The following is a 23,020-nucleotide window of genomic DNA, read 5'->3' on the forward strand; positions in this document are numbered from 1 at the left end:
AAGCATATCATCTTTTTTTTTCTTCCTCAATAGATAATACTGTAACTACCACAAAACTAAAAAAATGAAGTTTCCGGAAAACACATTTTTAACCAATGTTGAAGAAAATTCTGATCGTATTCAAGTATTTCAGGTAAATCAAATGTATTTCTTTTTTCTTTATTTTGGAAGTTTTGGCGGAGATTTAGATGATTCTATTAATAACTGTATTCACTCAATAGTCTGCAATTTTTTTGCCTAAATGGTTTGTTTGTTTGTATATCCCACCCCACACTTGGGTTCTAAGTGTGGCCATGCTTAGTGTTAGTGGATATTTGTGTTCTGTGCAACGTTGAACCCAACCATTGTGACAAATTTTGAGTGTAGTTTGCTTTTTTTTATTGTCTTTGTTCTTTGTATTCATGTGTAATTTGCCTATAATATAAATCATTTTTTTACAAATACTGCAGCGTATGCAATGTATATTTTTTATATAATTGACGAGTTCTGACCATACATAAAAATGCAAAACAAAAAATAGAATTCTTCTATTTTATTATAAAAAATTAAATTTGGCATAATAATTGCAAACTGGTTTAGTTGTACTTTGTTAGAATGGTAGGCAATACGGTATTAACAATGATTTAGTACTGATTACATGCTCAGGATTATATTTAATTGCTTTGTTTTAAACAGCTTTTAAACTCCTTGCCAATTACCTTGATTTCAGGTTTGTGAGGTTTAAGTAATTAAAACACAATCAATACAACTACTGCATGCATTTTGTAGATCCCATACTTTGGGATACCCTTATTTAGAGTGTTAATGAACACTTGAGAAACAAACGAGTAAAGGGGAAATATGTTAAAACACTAGTTTAACACTATAAGTGAACGTCAATCTATAAAGGGCGTTCAGGGCAAGACCTTGTGGGTTTGAGGATGGAGAGACTCCTGTTTTAGATTGTGTTAAGTTGGAACAACCCAATAAAGTGTATTAATAGCTGAATTTCAAGACTGTGTGATTGATTACTATGATACGATCATAGGTTACACTAGGGCCAACCCTTATTCACAAGACACCTTTATTCAGGAGACACTTTATGGGTTCCCTAAGGTGTCCCCCTTAATATGGGTTTTACTGTATTTGTATTTTTTAATCCTTTTTATCTTTCATAAACAGCTTCACTAAGATTGAATTAATTATGATAACGCATGAAGCAATAGCGCCATATTTCAGAGCTCCCAAACAACAAAACAACGTAGAGTCTTCAACATCCAGCGGGACCATTTCTATTAATTGACAAACAAACACCGACAAAACCAAAGCTAAGAATTTTCCAGGGGATGAGAGCGTTTCTTTTGGTCGTAGTAAAGATTGCGTCAATCCCACAAAAAATAACGAACCAAGATCACGCGAGATGGCAAAGAAAGCGGTTGTGTCGAGGTGCACCCATTCTGGTTTTGGGCACCATTTGACAGCTAGTTTAATAGACCATGTTGGATCGTACCCAAGCTGCTCCATCAATACACACTGGCCTACAACTGAACCACCGATGAAGACAGTGACCATTGTGTAAGTCTTGAGGTCAAACTTTGTCACATCGATTTTGTTTATGGCAATACCAATAATCACTCCTAAAATAAAAGAAATATTTTGGGTTCTGGTTAGATTTTTGATTAAATTTAAAAATAGACACAAATATTGTATATATGTTTCATTAGTATCTTTGAGCATCATTATAATGTTGCAAGTTTTAGTGGAGGTTTAGTAGAGTTGTGGCTTGGTGGTTATGATGCTTGGCTACCAATCCAAGTGTCCCGGGTCCAAGTCCTATCATATCCTATGTCAGGATTTTTTACAAATTACAACTCCACTCCACTCCCAAAGACTTGTAATAAGACTTTGTTTATGTAGAGCATCTTGTGTATATGTTTGAACTCTTCGCTATTGCCACCTCTTAAGAAGGATAGTTAATGAATTTGCTTATGGTTATCCTTGGCAATTTGCCTAAATATATAAAAACAAAACAAAATTCATTTCTTTTTTAACAATATTAAAATTGCAGCAGTAACTAAACATACCAACGACAAGGCCGATGATAGTCTGATGAGGGAAGTGCGTTGCTATGAAAACCCTTGAAAGAGAGACAGTGAAACCCACAGCAGCTAACAATCCCCATGGTATAGCTGGACTTATAATCTTCTTGTCTGCTTCGCGTTCTTCCTTCAAGTTTGCCGGTTTTGGCGCCACCGACTGTTGAGCTGTAACAGTTTTCTCCAGATCTGCAGCTAAGGCCGCCATCATGATAAACCAGACAGCAATCGTTACCATGCAGTGGCCTGATGGACTACCTACAAAATATAAATACAGATCTGAGCTAAAATTTATGCAATATTTATTAGTCTACCATTTATAAATTAATGGGCAGTTTAGATTTTCTCTTATCAGTGCCTGTAATGTATATTATTTTTTTCATTTTAATTTGTTTGCATGTTATATAATTATTCAAATATCTGTTGTATACCTGGTCCAGTTTCACAAGTTTGCTCATATATTTTTAGATGAGGGCGCTCTCCATCTGAATATACATCTGTTTCCTGGACCCACCAGTATGGACGTTGGCCGAAAAGACACCTTTGAATAAATAATAATTATTATTAAAAACATATAAGTACAATAATAAGTCAATAAATATGATAATTTAATATCTTAAGATCTATATTATTATATTGGCTTTCTTAATAAATAAATCTTGCTATAAGTTCATGGTAGTCATTTGCATAATTCCCTTTGAAACCACCTGTCTTGGTAAAAAAAAAGGCCTCTTGGCCTGGTGAAAATTAAAAAATAAAACCACTTCACTTTGTAAGAACTTACTTCACAATGAGTGAGGTGGGATATTAAATTATTATGGCAATTATGTTCCTATAGTTGACTAGGCCTAACTGAATCTAACTACACGACAGTGTCTTACAACTTTAGAATAGCATTCATCCATTCAGAAATTACAGCGGCCCAGAGAACTTTCAGGCCTACGACCTGATTCAGCGAAAACACGATCGGAAAATAAAACAAAAACGAGCTCGGAGGGTCACTTAAATGCGAAATATACAGCATCGCTGTATCATGCTTCGCCATAGTGCTTTGTAAATTGCATATTACGTCGATTTCATATGAACACAAGTCATCCATAATGTATCGAAACACTCAAAATATGCTAGGCCTAAACACTGCACTGGAAAGTATCCCAGTCTGGGAAGACGGAAACAGATTTCCACGTCACCACCACCAACGCGAGAGATCGAAAGCTAGCACATTTTGCGCGACTTTAGACTCATTAGCTGCTCTGCTGGATTGTGAAGTCTAACAAAAAGTAAAATTATTATTGGTGGCGCTATCCTAAAAACTAGTAATGCTGCCTAGCAACGTTTACTTTGTGGTTAGTTCTTGTTTGCTCAGCACACACACATCGACAGACGTGAGAAAGTGCTTATCTGTAAAGAGTGTGTGCTCTCTGGTTTTCCATCTAATGAGTACGTTGGCAGAAGGAAAGTGTTGACTATGAAAACGCTCGATTCAGTTCGAGCCCCTCTGAAACTGGCACATGATGGTTTGTATTTTGGTTTATTTCCCTTGTTGTAAAATTAAGTTAAGTTGAATGTGCCTTTGTGGCTGTGTTGTGCTTTGTTGTTGTTCACACTCTGTGACTGTGTGTGTTTAGCATGGATGGAGTAAAGTTAATCCTGTCAGGTGCGTGTTGGTATTCAATCACAGCGTGAGCCTGGGTTGCCAGTCATTTTATAATAACATTCAGGGCCGTAACCAGGTTTGACGGCGGGGTGGATCGTTAAGTTCTTTAGTGGAACCCAGGGGCGGATCCAGGATATTGAAATAGGGGTGGCGTAGCTTTGCGAGCGAAGCGAGCAAACATTGGCTGGGGTCCAGGGGCCGACGGCCCCTGGAAATTTTGACGTTCTAGCGCATTGTAAGTCGTTTAAAACGATTTACAAACATCTCATAATGTCATTTACCAAACACTCTAAAGCTCGCAAATTACGACATGTGGAACATGCAGCTGATACTTACCTAGGGTACCAAATGCAAGCTAACAACTTGCCTGTACTTTACGCCCCATACGCCCCCGCTAGATCCGCCACTGGAACCATACCCTCGATTTTTTTTTCTCTATAGGCCTATGGCCGCAAATCGCATTTCCGGCTATTCTCTTTTGTTTATGAACTATAAGTTGGTGTAATTACCAGCCCACAAATTTCAATTGCCGACCTTATATTGTCAGAGGACGGCATTCTCTTGCCGACCGAAATTAGGCTAGATCCCTCCTCCTTTCAAGCCTCCTAGCAACAACATGGTACATTAGAGATCGTATCATTGAGACTTTAACAGGCATATTCACCATCATGTGGTGTTTAGGTAAAAAACCATGGAATTAAGATGATCTCTGAATTCACTCAACCGTTGCATCTTGCACTTGCGTGTGAGCTGCATGCTTTCTCTATCAAGCAGCTGGCTGGGCACGTCACACGCACGCGGAGACCTGTGTAGGGGAATACCCTGTTATGTCAAGCAAACAACTATGCTCTGTGTACAGCTCGCTAGCTCCAGAACCACGATGTTCAGCAGTTATCAAATAGAACTTATCTTGTAAATTTTAGTGTTAGGTTTTTATATTTTAGTTAAAATATATATATATATATTAATTAAATTTATTAATGCTTGACTAGGCCTGTAGTGAACAATCGTCGTGTTGTGTTAGTATGCCCAGCAAAAAAAAAGTGGGAGGCCAAGCGGAACTCGCTGTTCAGCGGGGGGGATCGTACGATCCCCCGATCCCCCCCTGGTTACGGGCCTGACATTAAAGATATAGGACCCTAGGCATATTATTTATATTGTCCCCCCTGAATTTTTTTAAAAAAATAATAATATCGTATATATTATTAATGCCATTTTAATGCCACATATATGACATAAGGCCTGCCTAGCTATACTGTAGTAGTATAATAATTAATATAAGTATAAAACGTTATTCATTATTTGGGTTAGAGAAAAAAATGTTTTACCTAAAAATTGTAATGCAAAGCAAAAAATAGTCAACTGAAAGTCACCAGTCTGTCAGAATGTGTTTTTGTTGAAAGTTAACCAATTATTTTGTCTTTGACAATATGCAAAGATTTGGCCAATCATGTTGCAATAAACCCAAACCTATAAGAAATGTTTATTTAATTATTTTCTAATGATTATTTACCCCTCGTCAATTTTTTAAAGAAAAAATACAATTTCTATAAAAAATATTAATGAACCAACATAGGGAATAATAATAATTGTTTTAAACAATATGAAATTAGTCCTACATTTATACCTTGAAACCATCTGTACTAAGGATGTTAAACAATATCACTCCATCGGTTTAACCTCTTTGAAGCAAAATAAGAACACAAGGAATGTGTTTCAGTGGAGTAAATTTTTCATTTGCATCGATTTAAATTTAAGTACATTTTTTTTGTTCAATGTCGAAGAAAGATATGATATTAATAAGAAATAGAAATAATGTTTAGTGTAGATAATTCTGTATGACATTGACAATACTTCTTAAAATAATTTCATTTGGATCCTATATTATTGTGTATATTATTTTTTTTCTTTTTTGTTGATCCAACCAATACAGTAGATCAAAAGTTGTTGTAAGTTCAATAATTTTGATCTATTCGATCAACAACAAAAAATTCTCTTTTATAATACTATGTTCTTTTGTAGATACACCAATGGATGTGTCAGTTCTAATGCTGGGCCAAAATCATCAAATTCCTTTCAGAGATGAACATCGTTTCAAAGGATTTCCAGCTCATAACTTCAGTGAAGCTACCAAGCCATTGCTAGGCCCACCACCAGAGGATGATGACTTTCTGAATCGAAGCTTCAGGAAGAAACAACACTTTGTCAAGGGTATGGAAACTTTGATATTAAGAGAAGCCTCACATTTTATAACTTTGCTCTGTTTAAAAATAAGAAAACTTCCAAAATCCCTCAGAAATACTGTAGAACAAATTGGGTATACAGTGAAATAGCATATCCTTTTAGTTCAGTAATAATGTACTTAGAACATACCGTATGCACAATTTGCAATATTTGTGCAATTATATTACTTACTGTATTAGATGAATTCACAAACATCTCACCCAGTAGTGTATGCTTGCAATTTCAACACAAAAAACTAAACTATATTGTACAGTACTGATCCCACCTTATATTCAAAATTATTACATTTAAAAGACATTTATTATCTGTAATGTATACTGGTTTTATTAAATTTAGCTACAAAACTACACAAACCAACAATGGTATTGGTAGGCTATGAGTGCTAGCTTACCTGGATAAACCGACAATAGTCCTTTCTCCTCAAAGATCGAGATATATCTTGAAATGTAGAAATTTTAATTGAACACAAAGTATTCTATTTCAGTTCAAATTGCAAATCGTATACAGTATATTGTCAGATTTAAATATAACTTTTCTTCTTCTGCTATTTTTGACAATGCTTCTTTAACAAACTTTATATTTGGTTACTTTGTATGTCGCCCTGTCCACACGTTGGTAGGTATATGCTATCAATCAATATTTTTACTTGTAGGTATGCCACCTGATGTGAATACAAACACAAAACATGAAAATGTTCCTGGTAATGATTTGTTAATCACCTTTAATTAACTGTTTGTTGTTTATTTCTAACATGACTCCCACAATTACTCATTTTCAAATGTTACCTTTTCACTGAGCATGCAAAGTAAATATTATGCCTTGATCGATGTTGGTTACAGTGCATATTGGCCGCTATTCATTTAATTTTCAGCTACCATTTCACCCCAAAATACCGATCCCTAGCTAGGCAATGGTGAGTGAAGACGATAGTGAGGACAGACGTCTGTCTTCTAACCCATGTACTCATTGATGATGATGAGTAAAGCTCTGTCTACACTATCAAACTTTATGTGGCAAAAAAATGTGATGTGCCCATATATGGACATGATGATGTCATATCGCTACCAATACCATATTAGGGTATATCGCTACCGTATTGGGTCACATCACACTTTTTTTTTTGTCAAACTAGTTTGACTAGTCTATAGACTAGACTATGTATATTTTATATGCAAATGACAATAAATGGAAGTAATTTTCCACTGATGAATGAATGAATAGTGTATAGACAGAGCTTTAAAGTTGTGCATTTATACGTTCAACTTGTGGCTGAAATGAGGCCGGATCAGACATGCATTACTAATCCATTTCAATATGTTTATTTTCATTGCACTGTAAATTCATCATTTATTAACTGCATCCATAAGATTTGAACCTAACACTTTAGTCACTACACAATATTATTGCAAGAATCCTATATTGCATTGAAATTCCTTGCCATTACTCTGCCAGCATGAGGTAGAAAGAAAGGAATTTATCTATTTTTTCTAGATGTATATAAACAGAAACTAGATAGTATAACAGGTTACCGAGTTAGGAATAGATTTTCTCGGGCACTCAAGGCCTGAAATTTGATTTATTTTTAAATCAAAATAGAAAAGGTATAAAAATTGTAACTTACAAATGGTTTGTTAAAGTTTGTTTTTATTATTTCTCTGCACAAACTCTGCCACTTTCAAAACTCAAGAAATATATTACCCGGAATTTTTTTAAGACACTTCTTTCTTTTCCAGTCTGTTTTAATTTCATAAAATATTTGTAAATTAAAAGAAATGTTCTTTTTTTATTGTTATTTTGTTTTAAAAGAAATAAATGTTAACTTAAATTGAATTGAATGAACACATAACATTTACAATGAAAAAACAAAATTACATTTAGTAAAAAAAAATATTTAAAAAATGTAACTGTATTACTTATGATTATAATACTGTATATTTGGGACCACCAGTATTTAATTCAATTTCAATTAAAATTTATTCATGTTATTACATTGTATAAAATTACTGGATAAAAAAAAGAACTTGTCATAAAGATCAACATACTTTTAAAAAAAAGACTAGGAAGTTACAACTCCCTGAAACTGTACAAAATAAAATTGTCACCAATTTACAAAAGAAACAAATTGTTGCTGTTTTCCATTTCTATTCTGATTTTCATGCATAAATAGTTGATGTTTTATGTAATCACTAACCTCATAAAGGAATCTCTATGTCAACACTAACTAAATTTCACAATTATGTCTAAATTTGATCAGAAAAAGATTTGACATTTGTCCAGAATATTGATTGCTTCCATGGTGTTGATAAACAACTTAGAAAAAACGATTGATTGGAGACAATGCAATTAGTAACAGTTACACAGTTAAAGATTATGTATCGAAATACACCTACTAACACCTTTCGATATCACATTTATTGATTATGAATGACAATAATGAATAGTAAATACAGTTTATCATCAATCACTCTTACAGTATTTTATAAGAAAGTAACAAAAATGTATTATAATAATCAGATTTCTTCAACTATAAATGATTTGATTCGAGTTGATTTCGAGAATATTTTCATTAGTTGAAAGATTGATTTAAAGATATATTTTCCCAAACAATTGTGTTCAAATTTTTTGTTTCATATGCCATTTTAATGTCACGTAATAGTTATTCACACCAAAAACGGGATCGAAAAAAAATGTATTTACCTGAACAAAAATGTAATTTAAAGCAAAAAATACTTAAATTGTCTGTCATCAGGCAATGGTTTGTGGTTTAAAATTAACCGTTTCTTTTTATAAGTGAATAACTTTATTAAAACTGCAAAATGGACTATTTAAATTCTGATTTTATTAATCTTCATTTCATTTAAACTGTTGAGTTAGATGGAAAAATCAAATGGCGAGGATACAGTACTTACAATGTGTTATATTTATTAACAATTGATCTTTGCTTATTCACCTAACCCATTGTTTTTACTAATAATTCAGGGTTCTGTTTTGAAGCTACCGTTTTGTATCACCATTTGCATGCCATTCCCATCTCCCTCAACACCATAATTTTTTGTTTGTATAGGGATTCTTTTGTAATGATTTATTCATTTTTACTGCCTATTTTATGTTGAAATTAAATTATGTTTACTGTAAATGGTTACAGTATTTTATGATCTTGTCACAAACTAATTAAAGGTTCTTGGAGTTTACTGCCTAAAAAAATGGAAACAAATTTTGGACCGAGTAATGTCGAAAGATGTAAAATGTTATGAAATGAAATTTACTGGTTTTTGGGACTCTTGTGTGTTTCTACCATACAAATTTACATACTGTATACCAAAGAATCAATCTCATTCTCTGGTCAATATTACAGTACAAAGACAAAACATTCCACTTGAACACTATCTTTCGTATTATAATTTTAATTTATTTAATGTGCCATACAGTATATTCAACAATTTTATTATTTTTCCTATAATTTAACCATTTCACAGTTTCAATTTTTTTAATGTTCTTATTTTCAACATGTTTTATTGTTTGGTGGAATGATTTGATATTAATTATTTTACAGGACGTGTAACTGACCCAGTGCCAGACAACACTCTTGAATATGGTTCTAATAGATTGGCACCGAGTAGGGTCGAACCAGTCCCTTTGAAGACCTTGTTCTACAAGGAAGGCGTCACGTAAGAATTATATATATTTAACGATGATGTTAACTTGCACTGATGAAGAGCTATTGTTTCCCGAAAGCTCTGCAAATTTTTTTGGCTGTTTTACTGTATCGTTTTGATTTATAGCTTTTTGCTTATTTAATTTTGTAGATCCAGCCATTGTCATTTTTTCAGTAACAATAACAATATTTTACACAAATATTTGTCTGATTATGATATCATTACTTTGGAAATATTCTACAAAATTTAGTAAATTTTAAAACATTGGATAATTTTCAGGTCAGCAGAGAACAGGAAAAGAGAGGCACAATTGAAAGATGCAATGGAAGATATAGCAAGAAATAAAACAGTTCAGATGGAAAAGCAACTGACTGCTAGAGAGGAGAAAAAAAGAGTATGTAAATTAATACTAATTAATAGATCAAATATAAAAAACCTAACTTGTTCCTTAAATAAAATGTTAAGGACAAATGGAGGATACAACTATATGAATGGTGAGTGTGTGCACTTTAAAGAACCTAGTACATCTTTCAAGATGAGTAGGGGGTTACCCCAGTGTACTAGTTCACACACTGAGCCACTGTCATGGACAGACGTAATGGCACCGTAGTTGGCTGCCCGTGATATTATGGGACCCTTGGGGGAGAAGAATGTTGTTGAAAAGGTGTAACATCTAAGTCCACAGCGCTCTGATCTTCATGAAATAGCGCTATATAAATGTCGCATTATATATAAATCCCATAGTGAAGTGAAAAATTGGAAAGTCCTATTAGTTTTCGTTGCATATTTGCAATAACATTTTTTAAGCAGTACACAAAGAATTAAATAATAAATTGACTAAGTTTAAATTAAGTTTTGGCAATTTTGCCTCAATCTGTTCAATATCAAATATACTTTTTTACTTTCAGGACTTACAGATGCTAATAGATTACAAACCATGGGGGAAACCTGGCGGTGGAGCGCCAAAGCCAGATCAGAATATTAGAACTAAAGCTGTTGATGCAACAGTACTACACAATGGGAAATCAGTGGTAAGCTTATAATTCAGTTTGGGTTTTAATTTACATTTCAAAAACACCCTGGGGTGTTTTATCTTAGCTAGCATGGAAGTATAAAATGTTATACCAGTGTTTGCTAGTGTGTAATAAAGGAAAGAACGAGTTGTGTGCTTAGAAAAATTGCAGCTGTATGTGAAGCAAAAATATTTGTATAAAAAAAAATCAAAATTCAGCCATAATATTCTACACTATCAAACTTTATGTGACAAAAAAATGTGACGTGCCCATATATGGACATGATGATGTCATATCACTACGATATTTGGACACATCACATTTTTTTGTCACATAAACAAATTAAAATCATACATTATTAAAGTGAAAAAATGTAGAAAAATTATTTCGACTGATCCCTTATAATAATATGGTCAAATCAAATAATTCAATTGATAACTTCAGATTGTGATGTTAAACAATTTATTGATGTTTTTTATCAGGAGAAGTTTCTTACGTTTGGAAAGCCAGGACACGGGGCACCGTTACGCACAAGTTCCGGTAATCCTATCACTAGTATTCGGGCCAATAACGATATTAGATTCTGTGATCTTAAAGGTATGAAGGAAACCGTTAACAATCATGCGCGATACGCAGTGCCCTGTAAGGACGGACAATCATATGCCGAAGAGCTAGGTAGGTTTATTTTCTTTTTTAATGAATCTACTAATTATTGATTCACACGTAATTGTTTAATTTAAAAATGGAAACAGGAAAAGAATCTTTAGAATTCAAAATAATATGCAGCTGATCAAAGTATTAATATTGCTTCAAGAACAACTCCCATGTTTAACGATGACAATCAAAATATTGTTTAAAATTAATCAGGTGCACTTATTAATAATTATTAATAAGTCTTGACAATGTACATGGCTGTAGTGAGTCTATTGTATTCCTAAATTAATTAACTGAAGTTCGTTTTATGGAATAGCTTAGCACACAGGATTATAATAGAATATACGGTATATTTATTTAACATTAAAAAAAAGAATACTGTTTTATGTATTTAAAGCAAATGACAGTTTTATGGAATAGCTTAGCTCACAGAATATAATACAATATACAGTGTATACTTATTTAACAATGAAAAAAAGTATACTGTTTTATGTATTTAAAGCAAATGACAGTTTTATGGAATAGCTTAGCATACACAATATATAACAATATATAAAAAAGGTATTTTTTTAATTAAAAAAGAATATTGCTTTATTTATTTAAAGCAAACGACAGTTAGTTTTAATAATGGAATAGCTTAGTGCACAGGATATATTTATTTAAAAATTAAAAAAAAAATGAATACTGTGTATTTATTTAAAGCAAATAACACTGTTGACAGTTTTAATAATGGAATAACTTAAAAGCATAGGATATATTACAATATACGGTATAAAAACAAAACAATGCTGTTTTATTTATTTAAAGCAAATGGCAGTTTTATGGAATAGCTTAGCATACAGAATATATTACAATATATGGTATATTTATTTAACAATGAAAAAAAGAGTACTGCTTTATTTATTTAAACCAAAGAATTGCTTGGCGCACAGAATATAATACAATATACAGTGTATGTTTATTTAACAATACAAAATAGAATGCTGTTTTATTTATTTTAAGCAAATGGCAGTTTTATAGAATAGCTTGGCACACATGATATACTGTATTACAATATACAGTATATTTATTTAACAATGAAAACAAAAGAATAACTATAAAATGAAAGCTATTAAAGATGGTCATAAAATAATGTGACATTTAATTTCATTTCTTAAATCATGAATACAATTCATCTTCAGATGTTTATTTTGATTAATATTCAAACACATTGAAGTCATGTTAGACAGCTGCAAACAATTCTAATGGGATGTAAATAAAGCTCTGTCTACACTATCCAACTTTATGTGACAACAAAGATGTGATTTACCCATACTGTATATGGACATGATGATGTCATATCACTACCATATTTTGGCATATCACTACCATATTTTGGCATATCACTACCATATTTGGGCACATCACACTTTTTTTTCAAAACTAGTTTGATAGTGTTGACAGAGCTTAATAGTATGTTTCATAGGGTAAATAATGGAGAATTATATAAAGCAAGATAATGGTCCGTCTTCCGTGTGTGAATGTACAGTAGCTCTCTGAGAACTATTTCAGACTAAGATTTCAGATTCATGTTATTCGTCAGATAGTATATAAAATTTAAATTTATTTTCCAGAGATAAATATATAAATATTATTTAAAATTAACAATAAACAAAATGTGGTCAAAATTTAAAGTTTTGTCTTTGGTTCTAATGTACATAAATGTTCATTTTACAAGAAAAATATTTTACTCATTAACTATGATAAATTGTATTCATTTTCAGGAAATATGGCACTTGAGAAGAAAACTCAGAGGGAAATAGAGCGTTACCAAGATAAACAAGAGGAGAAAGAAACGGTAAGATTGTCATAGCAACAATTAGACTACTCAATCATTGTATAAACTCAGTTCTGAAGTATGCTTTTTGTAAACTGTAATTGTTGCTATGGAGATGATAGAGGTTGGGGTGAACCATTGTTATGCATCTAAAAATACTTTATTACTAAATTATTAATAAATCATTTTATTTTGGAAAAGATAACAATTATTTTACCTGAAATTTAAATTGTTGAATAAATGTATACAGTAAAAATATATAATTTAATATATTGTGAAAAATGTTTATTTTATTTCAGTGGAAACATGATCCTTTTGGGATGCCTGGAGGTGGAGCCCCAATCAAGACAAATTCAGGTACAGGTCAAAGTTCAAAGCCCACTTTTGTGTCTTTACGATCAAGTGACCAACAAAAAATTAGAATAATTCATTAAAAAAAAACTTTTGGAATATTAAAGAAAATGTTATATCTGTCCTACATGATTTTCAGGCTACAAGTAGTATTAAGCCTTGTCTACACTATCAAACTTTATGTGAAAAAAAAATGTGATGTGCCCATATATGGACATGATGATGATATCACTACCATATTGGGGAATACTGTATCACTACCATATTTGGGCACATCACATCACACTTTTTTGTCAAACTAGTTTGATAGTGTAGACAGAGCTTTGCATGTCATGTAGTATATTTGTTCTGAAAAAAAACTGTTGAGTTTCTCAATGTTTCGATCAATATGATTTGATCATCCTCAGGAGTTTATTGAAATGTGCGGAATCATAAATGTTGGTTCTATTTTTTGTAGTAAATGCATAAAATTGATTTTCATTAATTTCAAGTTCTATTTTTAAAGGCAAACTTCAAACTCGTCATAACATAACATTGATTAATGATCAAAAGGAAATGAGAGATACTGAAGAACGGCATCAGCGGAAAAATGTAGTAATGTCAAATCGTAATGGTAAGTAAAATGTACAGTTTTTATTATTAAAGGTCATGGGAAATAATGTAGACTATGGCGATAATCGGCAAAACATTAAAAAATTTACCTTTCAAAATAACTAAATTAACAAGACTTTCCATATTGTAAAGCTCTGTCTACACTATCAAAAAATGTGATGTGCTCATATATGGATATCATGATGATGTCATATCACTACCATATTTAAGCATATCACTACCATATTTGGGCACATCACACTTTTTTTTCCAAACTAGTTTGTATACTAGGCTGGCACATATGTATGAGCTGTTGACATTGAGTTAATGCGTTTGCGTATGTGATTTAAATCTGTTGATGAAAGATTATTGAGCCATAATATTTCTCCAGAACTAATGTGTCAAAATAAATTTAGCAGTTGATTAAGATTTGATTAATTATTTTAAATTTACGAGTATAAAATACAAGAATATCAGTTAGCATGTTTAATTTCAGTCAAAAATAGAGAGAGAGAATTTTGAGTTTCTGGTATTTGTTTAGGTTTCTACAACAACTAAGCTTACACGGTATCCATGACGACAGTTAAATTGTATCATCTGCATCTGTTCTGTTGTCAATAATAATTCTACAGCCACCTGCAAATTGTTTTTTATGAGGCGGTTTATCAACGGAATTTGACTAGCAACTACCCCCAACTGCTCAAAATTAAATCAATCCAATTTGAACAATACTAAATTTGATAATGTAAATAATGGAAGTTTAATTTCAAATGAAGTGGAATTTTGAATACAAAACAAATAAGCCAAATTTCTTTACACAAATATTTGCATAGTTGCCTATTTTTAGCCGCGTCTTGGTTGTTTTTGGAGTTTAAATGTGTTATATATTGTCCCGAATCACCTGGCTAGTGGTTTTAGATTTAAATATAGTTGTGTTAAATGGCTGTGGCATATAGTTTATTAATTTTATGTACATTTAAAGCTCTGTCCACACTATCAAACTTTATGTGACAAAATAATGTGATGTGCCCATATATGGACATTATGATGTCATATCACTACTATATGTGGCCTGATTTGGGCAGAGCTTTAGAGCTCTTTTTTGAATATTTTAGAAATTAGTATATTTGACTTTTATTTTTGTAATATTATGTTAATTTCATTGTTATTACAATTTTTGAATTATGTGAAATTTATTTTCAGACACAGAAGTTGATTCAACACCTGTTAATAAGCATCGTCCACTTTTCGAGGTAAGTTTAGCTTTTGAACTTGAATTGATAAATAATTGATTACATTTTTTTTTTCATCAGCATCCATTTAAATCTTGTTTTGAACTATATTTGTATGTTGGATGAATTTTACCTTTCTGCTGTTTCTAAAGATTTTTTATCTATTTTTTTTTTCAGAAAGAAAAACCATATGATCCTTGGGGTAAAGGCAGTGGAGCTCCAAAACGTGATGAGAAAGGGCGTTTAATGCGCCACACTTGGGGAAACGAATTAGGGGTTAAAGATTTCATTGACCCCTCGGCTACAGTGAGTGGCATTGATTAACCTCACAACGGAACTATACAATTAATTATTTACCGGCAGCTCTCAATTCATAGCATCTGATTGGTTAATTGCCGGTCTATACACAGTAGTTATTTCCATGCTCTCGAACTATAAACCGAACTGTGCATGTCTGTTTCCACTATCTTCTTCAATACAATCGAATCCAAACATGCTATATTTTTAACCATGCCCCTCAGCCCAGTAAATATTTGTTTACTATAATATAACTTATAAACTATTATTTGATCGGACGCAACTCAACAACATAATCACAAACTACTAGTGTGTTGCATTTTGCATTGTCTTCCTTATTTTGCGTCTAGTAATTTTACTGCCATGCAATTTTTGTACCTTAAGCTCTGTCTACACTATCAAACTAGTTTGACAACAAAAAGTGTGATGTGCCCAAATATGATAGTGATATACCCAAATATGGCAGTGATATGACATCATCATGTCCATATATGGGCACATCACATTTTTTTGTCACATAAAGTTTGATAGTGAAGACAGAGCTTTAAGATGTTTTGCACAACTCATAAATATAATTTTAACCAAATAGCCTTAAAAGTTAGAATACTTTGGGACTGAAATTACTATTTGTTGATTATTAGGTAGATTCAAAAACATGTCACAGTTTATCTTATCACAGGTATTTCTTGTTTGTAAACTGGTGTAGAGTTGTAGAGAATAACTTGTTCACATTGATTCATGTTTGTATAGGGTGGTGCATTAGAAACAAAGTCGTTTGGAGGTGGTGGCGTCAACGTCGATGAAAGAGGTGAAAAAAGAACAAAGTTTTCTGTAACTTTAGACCATGACAGAACTGGTGGTAAATATTTTATAGTATTAATTTAATTGAATTTAAAATTTCTGTTTTTCACCAATACCTCACACCAATTCTGTGTTGCGCAAGGAGAATGGAAAAGCGCTGTTGGCGGGAAGAAAGTGATATTTCACGAGGTTCCTTAAGATTCCAAATTAATATGTGGTAGAAGAAAACTGAACAATGAAAATGATTCCTTTCATATTTTAGCTTATACACTTTATACATAGAGATATTATAGCTATGCTAATACACACACACAGAGTATAAACATATTTTATGTATTTGAATCATTGACACTAATATGGTGCAGTCCAGTAAAAAAAAAAGCAGAAAAGGGAGAACAGAAAACTTTTGGTAATTATATTATACTCAGTCTAGAATATTCTTAGTTATTTAAATGTAAATCATTATATTTTTTTCTGAAGGTTTTCGTAAAGCTGTTGGCCAATCAGGTATCAATTTCTTATAATTTGCACATCAGGGCACTACTTCATATTTATGTGATTTCTATCATTGATATAATGAACTTTCTACTACTGTAGTATAGTCTCATACCATCCTCACACTTTATTATCACTTTCATTGTTGCTGTGGTATCTACTATGACTGACACACTAAAGCTCTGTCTACACTATCAAACTTTATGTGACAAACAAATGTGATGTGCCCATATATGGACATGATGATGTCATATCACTACCATATTTGGGAATATCCCTACCATATATACCAAATTATCACTGGTTGCGCATGTCAATATTATGATGCACTAAATGCTCACTTGAGGTACATCAGTCTTATAACTCTCAATTACAAAATATATTACTGGTTTCTTAGTAACAAATTTGCATGTATTTCCCAACTTTTGTGAATGGTTTCTAATGAATACAGATAGACACAAAATGTTTTTCTCTTACAGTAGGACCTGCTTCTGTTAACAAATTTAAAAAATGGAATTCATTTCATTTCATTATTTATTCGGTCTATTTCAATATATACATAACAAAAATAACTGAAATTGGGGAGACCAGGGTCAACCTAAGTGAACTTAATCACTGTAGCTGAGCCGGAATGGAATAATATTGTTGCATACTGGTTGTTTGAATGTAAAATAACATTATTATGTCAGCCATTGACCTTTGGGTCAACTATATTGACTACCTGACCCTTTAATGAAACCATTGATTACACTTGTTTTTTCATTGTACTGCAGTCAACTCTCCCAATATCAATTCATTAAAAACTTGAAACTACTAAAAGATTCTTGAAAGTAAACATTTGCAAGGCGTTTTATGTGGAGTTAACTCTTTCTCATAGTTTAGTTATTTTATATTACACTATAGTATTATAGTAGTAATAGTATAGTATACAGTATTAAAAGTGTTTTACATCTTTTTACTAACCAACATTTTTAAAGTTTTTTTAAATCTAATTCAAAACATTATTTTTTTTATCCATTAATTTGTTGTGGTTTAACATCATGCACTCACTTCATGCTTTCATAGAATCCATACAAATAATGTGTACAAATGAAACTTATTTATAAATGTTGGATCTTCCACTAACATAAATAAAAACAGTAGGTTATTACAATTTGTTGTTTAGTGAGTGAGTGGCCGAGTGGTTAAGACAGTGATTACGTAGCCATAACATTGGCAAGGGTTCGAGGCTCACTCGCTCCATTGTTCTGGTGGTAGAACGAGTCTTCTCGGATAAGGACTAAAAACCGTAGTTCCAGTGTACACATCTAGCTCATGTGCACTTTAAAGAACCTAGTACATCTTTCGAGACGAGTAAGGGTTACCCCGGTGTACTAGTACAGCCACTGATCACAACTGGGCCCTCTGGGAGACCAGTCTTTGACTGAAAAAGTCAACTAGTATAAATAAAAAATTTTACTATGTCTATTTCACAGAACCAATTCTTAAAGAAAGTGATCGGACAAAAGTAGCAGGAGGCTTTGACCCTTGGGGGAAACCTGGAGGTGGTGCTCCTCTAAAGGATGAGAAGGGTAAAAAGGCTACTATAATAAGTGGAAAAATGATGACAGATAAATTTGGATACGAAAAGCCCAAATTTGAAGAGTTGAGAGCAAAACAGGAATATCTTTCTGAACTCCGTAAGTGTTTTTTTATTTCTTGTGCAACTGCAAATGACAAAAATGTTTCTGAATTTCAAAAGTAGATTTGTTTTTAGAAAATTATCTCTAGAAACCAGATGAATTTATTATTTCTAGACAAAGTTTTTATTTTTCACATAAGAAGTAGATTTGTTATTGTAGATAAGGAGGACAATTTTGTTTGCAGCAGAAACAGTCCAAAAATAAAAATACCAGATAAATGGATTTATTGTAGTATTTTTCAATTTAATTAAATAATCTGTATGTTTCAATTTAAAAGAAAATGGAATAAGTGAGCAGCAACAATTAAGAAAAAGCTTAGAAGATGAAATGAAACGAGCAGGTAATGAGGTCGGACCATGGATCAGAGAAAAAGAGGTTGGGTACCCAAAGAAAGACCCTATCACTGGTGCACTGCTTCCAAAACAACACAAAGGGGCTTCAGATGTCACTAAACAAGTAAGTAACTTTAATCAATTTGATAACTACTCCAGAAATTGTTTATACAAATGTAAAGATTTATGGGTGGAATAAATTTGGCCATTATTTGGAATTTAACAAACTGGAGTCCCAAAACAGGATGGCATGTGTTTAGTCACACAACATACTAGAAGTCAGTTATATTATTAAATTCTTAATATTTCATAATTTGCTCATTGTGTTTTCGTAGAGAATGGACATTCGTCGTCCTGCTAGGCCATCACAGGTGACCATATACAGCAGCGATCTTGAACGGCAAGCCATGGAAAGGCAGTTAAACAAGGCTGTAGAAAAACAGTTTTCAAGGGATTTGTCAGCTCAGGTAAAGTAGGCCTAATGTTTGTCAGTCATGTCTGTGTCAGCAAGACACACACAATGAAACACAAAGGAATCCAAAAGGTAGGGACAGATCCAGCTTTGAAGTAAAGAAGGGGGCGTGCAGAGTGTGCGGCCACTAAATCCGCCACTGAAAAACAGATTTTAACGTTATCTTGTTTGTTTTTTTTTAGCATCATGCCAACTTTGAACGTGTTTGGGGTAAACCAGGCAACGGTGCACCTAAGGCCACAAACAACCGTTTATCTCTTGACATGGAACGAGATTATCAGGTAAGCATGTTCCTGTAGACAGTCGACCTGGACTGGTCTAATATGTAGTATTTTCTCCCATTTCAAATAATTATAAGCTCCATTTGTACAATCAGTTTTGACATGTATTTGTATCTGCTGTTATTATTTAAACCCAGAGAAGATTGAGTAATTTCAATCTTCCTTCGTAACATCACCAAAGTAATCTTATTTTCCACTATAGATTCATTCTTTTAATGCTTGCTAGTTCATTTGCTAACAGCTTTTAGAATTCTTTCTTACATCTGCATTAATCTATCAATTTGCATGAAATAGTTACATTTGCATTACATGTGCTTCTGTAGGGTGATAGGCAATACCAAGCTCCTTGGAAGCAACCCCATGCTACCATTCAGGTCAAGAAACCCTGGGCTCGAACCACAGCCCTTGAGAATCGTTTCAATCGATACTCTGAACAAAATCTACCGCAGGTAATAAAGAAACATTAGTATACTAACAAAGTAACATAATTCTGCTTTAGGAAAATTAACAATTCTTCTATAATAAGATATTGGCCATATTCACCAGTCACAAAATACTTAAAAGTATTTCCCTTAAATTGTATTCACTTAGATAGGAGATTTTTATATTTTGAAGGGTAAGTGTTTCCCTTAGCCTAATTGTGAATGGTGAATACGGCCACTGGTTTCCACTTGGATGTAATGCAAGAACATAAGTGCACCGCAAGAACGTAAGCGCACCACAAGCAATTTAAACCAATCACAAGACGATAGCTCCTCCAAACTTGCGTCTATGTCATTGCATTTCGTCCATATTGGAACCAAGCTCAATTAACATCAATTCTTTAATATAATGCATAACCTACTACTTTATTAACATAATTCTATAATGATATAATTCTTCATAACACAATTCTTTATTATTCAATATTTGTAGGTATGTTTAAGCTTTATAAGCTTTGCTTATTTTGATTACATATTTGTACATATCATTATAGTTTTATGGAATAAATTGATTTTGATTGATTGATTGAAAGAGCTGGCCTGTTCTGTAAGAAACTATTAAAAGAAATTATTATTGAGATTATTAACCAACTCACTAAGAGTCAACAAACTGAAATATAAAGCCGGGCCTGAATACTGGAGAGAAAACAAATATGTGTATATTTATATACTACCTTTGGATGGGATGTAAAGCCATTGATCCATTGAAACACTATTCAAAAAAAGTATGGGAACATCTGCCAGAGGGTTGATCTGGTAGGCACTGCACTGCTGGCTTCCTTACTAAAGCTCTGTCTACACTATCAAACTTGTTTGACGTGCCCAAATATGGTAATGATATGACATCATCGTGTCCATATATGGGCACATCACATCACAAAGTTTGATAGTGTATATAAATAATAATAAATACCTTTATTAATGGCAACTACTAGCAGTCGTAAATTGAAGTAAAGAATAATAGTCTGTTTTTTTGTTTTTTTTCAGCGAGCAGTTCCTGTACGTGCTCCGTGGGCAACTTACAGCCTACAATAGAAATGATGATAACCAGTAAAGAAGATATCAAACATCTAGTCATCCATCTTGATTGTAATTACCTTTATATATAAGTTTAAATTTGTAAATATTTCAATAAATATTCAAAGGACTATCAATACATTTTTTTTCCTTTATTTTAATGTGCTTTTTTGTACAAATATTTTAAGTTTAAGTTGCCTCAGACTAGTTCACTGTGCTTTGATAGCTACTGTATAAAGCGCAATAATATGATATAAAACACTTAGAAATAAGTCCACCATTTTTATCTGTGTAACAAAAATTTATATAAAGATCATGATATAATCATTGTTATTTTGTAATTTTTCCTTAATACTGTAAAGCAAATCTTTATGGAAAAATTAATCCAGTACATAGGGTTCAAATTATGCACACATTTTGTTGTAAATGTCCCCTGCATTATTACTGTAGATTCTCCCATTATTCAGGAAGAAATATTAAGGAATTACAGTGTATTATTTCATATGAAGATGCAATATTTTATATTATTTTTTAGTTATGCTATTTAGACGACCAAAACATTTTTGTAATTTATTCTACCGTTTACACTTGTTTTATATTATTTTGACAGATTATAAGCAACTTATAAACATCCTAACAACATTTTATATGATTTAATTTATGTTGGTGCCGTATCCACTAGTAGCAATTATATCGGGAGCAATTTTTATATTTAGTGTGTATAGTTTATGTATTGTCTGTTGCCAGTTTTATTGTATATGTATATGCAGGGTTTCTTTAGTATGATCACTTACAGTTACCTAATGTAAATATATTACTATATTGGGGTAGGTTTGGGAGGCGTATAGAAGCAAAAACAAGAAAAAAGGGTCAACCTTTAAGCTCTGTCTACACTATCAAACTTTATGTGACAACAAAAATTTGATGTGCCCATATATGGACACAATGATGTCCTATCACTACCATATTTGGGTATTTCACTACCATATTTGGACACATCACACTTTTTTTGTCAAACAAGTTTGGTAGTGTAGACAGAGCTTTAGAACATACAAGGAAAATGTATTTGTAACACTCTAAGCACGGGTATATTATAGTCAATCAGCTATTGTTATCAAATCATTTTATACTTTTTAAAATAAGTATTTATATTAAGTTCATTCATAAATACAAATAAATATTAACTGTTGTTTCTAGAGATATTTAAAAGCCAAACCCTTTAGATTATCTTTTCCTATATTAGATCAAATGACTTGTATAATGTAAAAACATTTTGCTTGTGGCGCAGTAGGTTGAACGTTGGATTAAAGATTGTGGTTCGAATCCAACTCTCGCCGCATTGCTTGTATCCTTAGGCAAGACACTTTACTTACATTTGCCTCTCTCCACCCAGGTGTAAAAAATGGGTACCCGTTTAGATCAATACACAACTTTGCGCTGATTACTAGCTGCATTATTATGGGAGTATGTTCCATACAAGTTTCCAAAAAATGACCGGGATATTAATGTCCAGGATATTAATGTCCAGTGCATTGAGAGCTTGCTTATATGTGCTATATAAGAATGAACTATTATTGTATTCCCCATTATTAGGTACTGTAAGTTACTCTATTTTTAATTGTCAGTCTTCCTTGTAAAAACATGGACCCAGCTATAAAATTTAATAAATACAATACAATGTATAGGTCCATGGTAATAAAAGCATACACCGTTCCAGTATTAGTAGCCAAAATAAATAGTCTTGACGCATCCCTCAACACCTTATCATGAGATGATTAGTCTAAATCAAACACATGTACAGTATGTTAATCACCGTCACGTATGTGCCATGAAAATAAAGAATATATTTCATACTTTTCTTGTGAAAATTAA

General features: G+C 32.4%; 2 protein-coding genes across 4 annotated transcripts; one reads left to right on the plus strand and one right to left on the minus strand.

The window, feature by feature from the left end:
* Positions 1–524: 524 nt before the first annotated feature.
* Positions 525–3,252, minus strand: LOC144848537 (glucose-6-phosphatase 3-like). The gene is made up of 4 exons (XM_078705336.1): positions 2,957–3,252; positions 2,507–2,616; positions 2,064–2,333; positions 525–1,616 (listed from the first exon to the last, which is right to left on the minus strand). Exons 1-4 carry the CDS (start codon positions 3,172–3,174, stop codon positions 1,135–1,137), a joined length of 1,080 nt encoding a protein of 359 aa, XP_078561462.1. The 5' UTR covers positions 3,175–3,252; the 3' UTR covers positions 525–1,134.
* Positions 3,253–3,409: 157 nt separating this feature from the next.
* LOC144848202 (uncharacterized) lies at positions 3,410–23,018 on the plus strand. Of its 3 annotated transcripts, XM_078704917.1 has the most exons (20): positions 3,411–3,592; positions 5,755–5,943; positions 6,629–6,676; positions 9,530–9,644; positions 9,912–10,026; positions 10,541–10,663; positions 11,128–11,320; positions 13,063–13,136; positions 13,415–13,472; positions 13,972–14,079; positions 15,261–15,310; positions 15,467–15,595; positions 16,337–16,445; positions 16,868–16,894; positions 18,358–18,561; positions 18,842–19,020; positions 19,232–19,363; positions 19,551–19,649; positions 19,973–20,098; positions 21,119–23,017. In XM_078704917.1, exons 1-20 carry the CDS (start codon positions 3,544–3,546, stop codon positions 21,164–21,166), a joined length of 2,175 nt encoding a protein of 724 aa, XP_078561043.1. In that variant the 5' UTR covers positions 3,411–3,543; the 3' UTR covers positions 21,167–23,017. The 3 variants fall into 3 exon arrangements, with proteins under 3 accessions (XP_078561057.1, XP_078561043.1, XP_078561050.1); XM_078704931.1 differs by lacking the exon at positions 19,973–20,098 and having other exon boundaries at positions 3,410–3,592; positions 21,119–23,018; XM_078704924.1 differs by lacking the exon at positions 6,629–6,676 and having other exon boundaries at positions 21,119–23,016.
* The last annotated feature ends 2 nt before the right edge of the window (positions 23,019–23,020 follow it).

This window comes from Antedon bifida, chromosome 1, assembly GCF_963402885.1.
Source record: "Antedon bifida chromosome 1, ecAntBifi1.1, whole genome shotgun sequence".
Classification (NCBI taxonomy): domain Eukaryota; kingdom Metazoa; phylum Echinodermata; class Crinoidea; order Comatulida; family Antedonidae; genus Antedon; species Antedon bifida.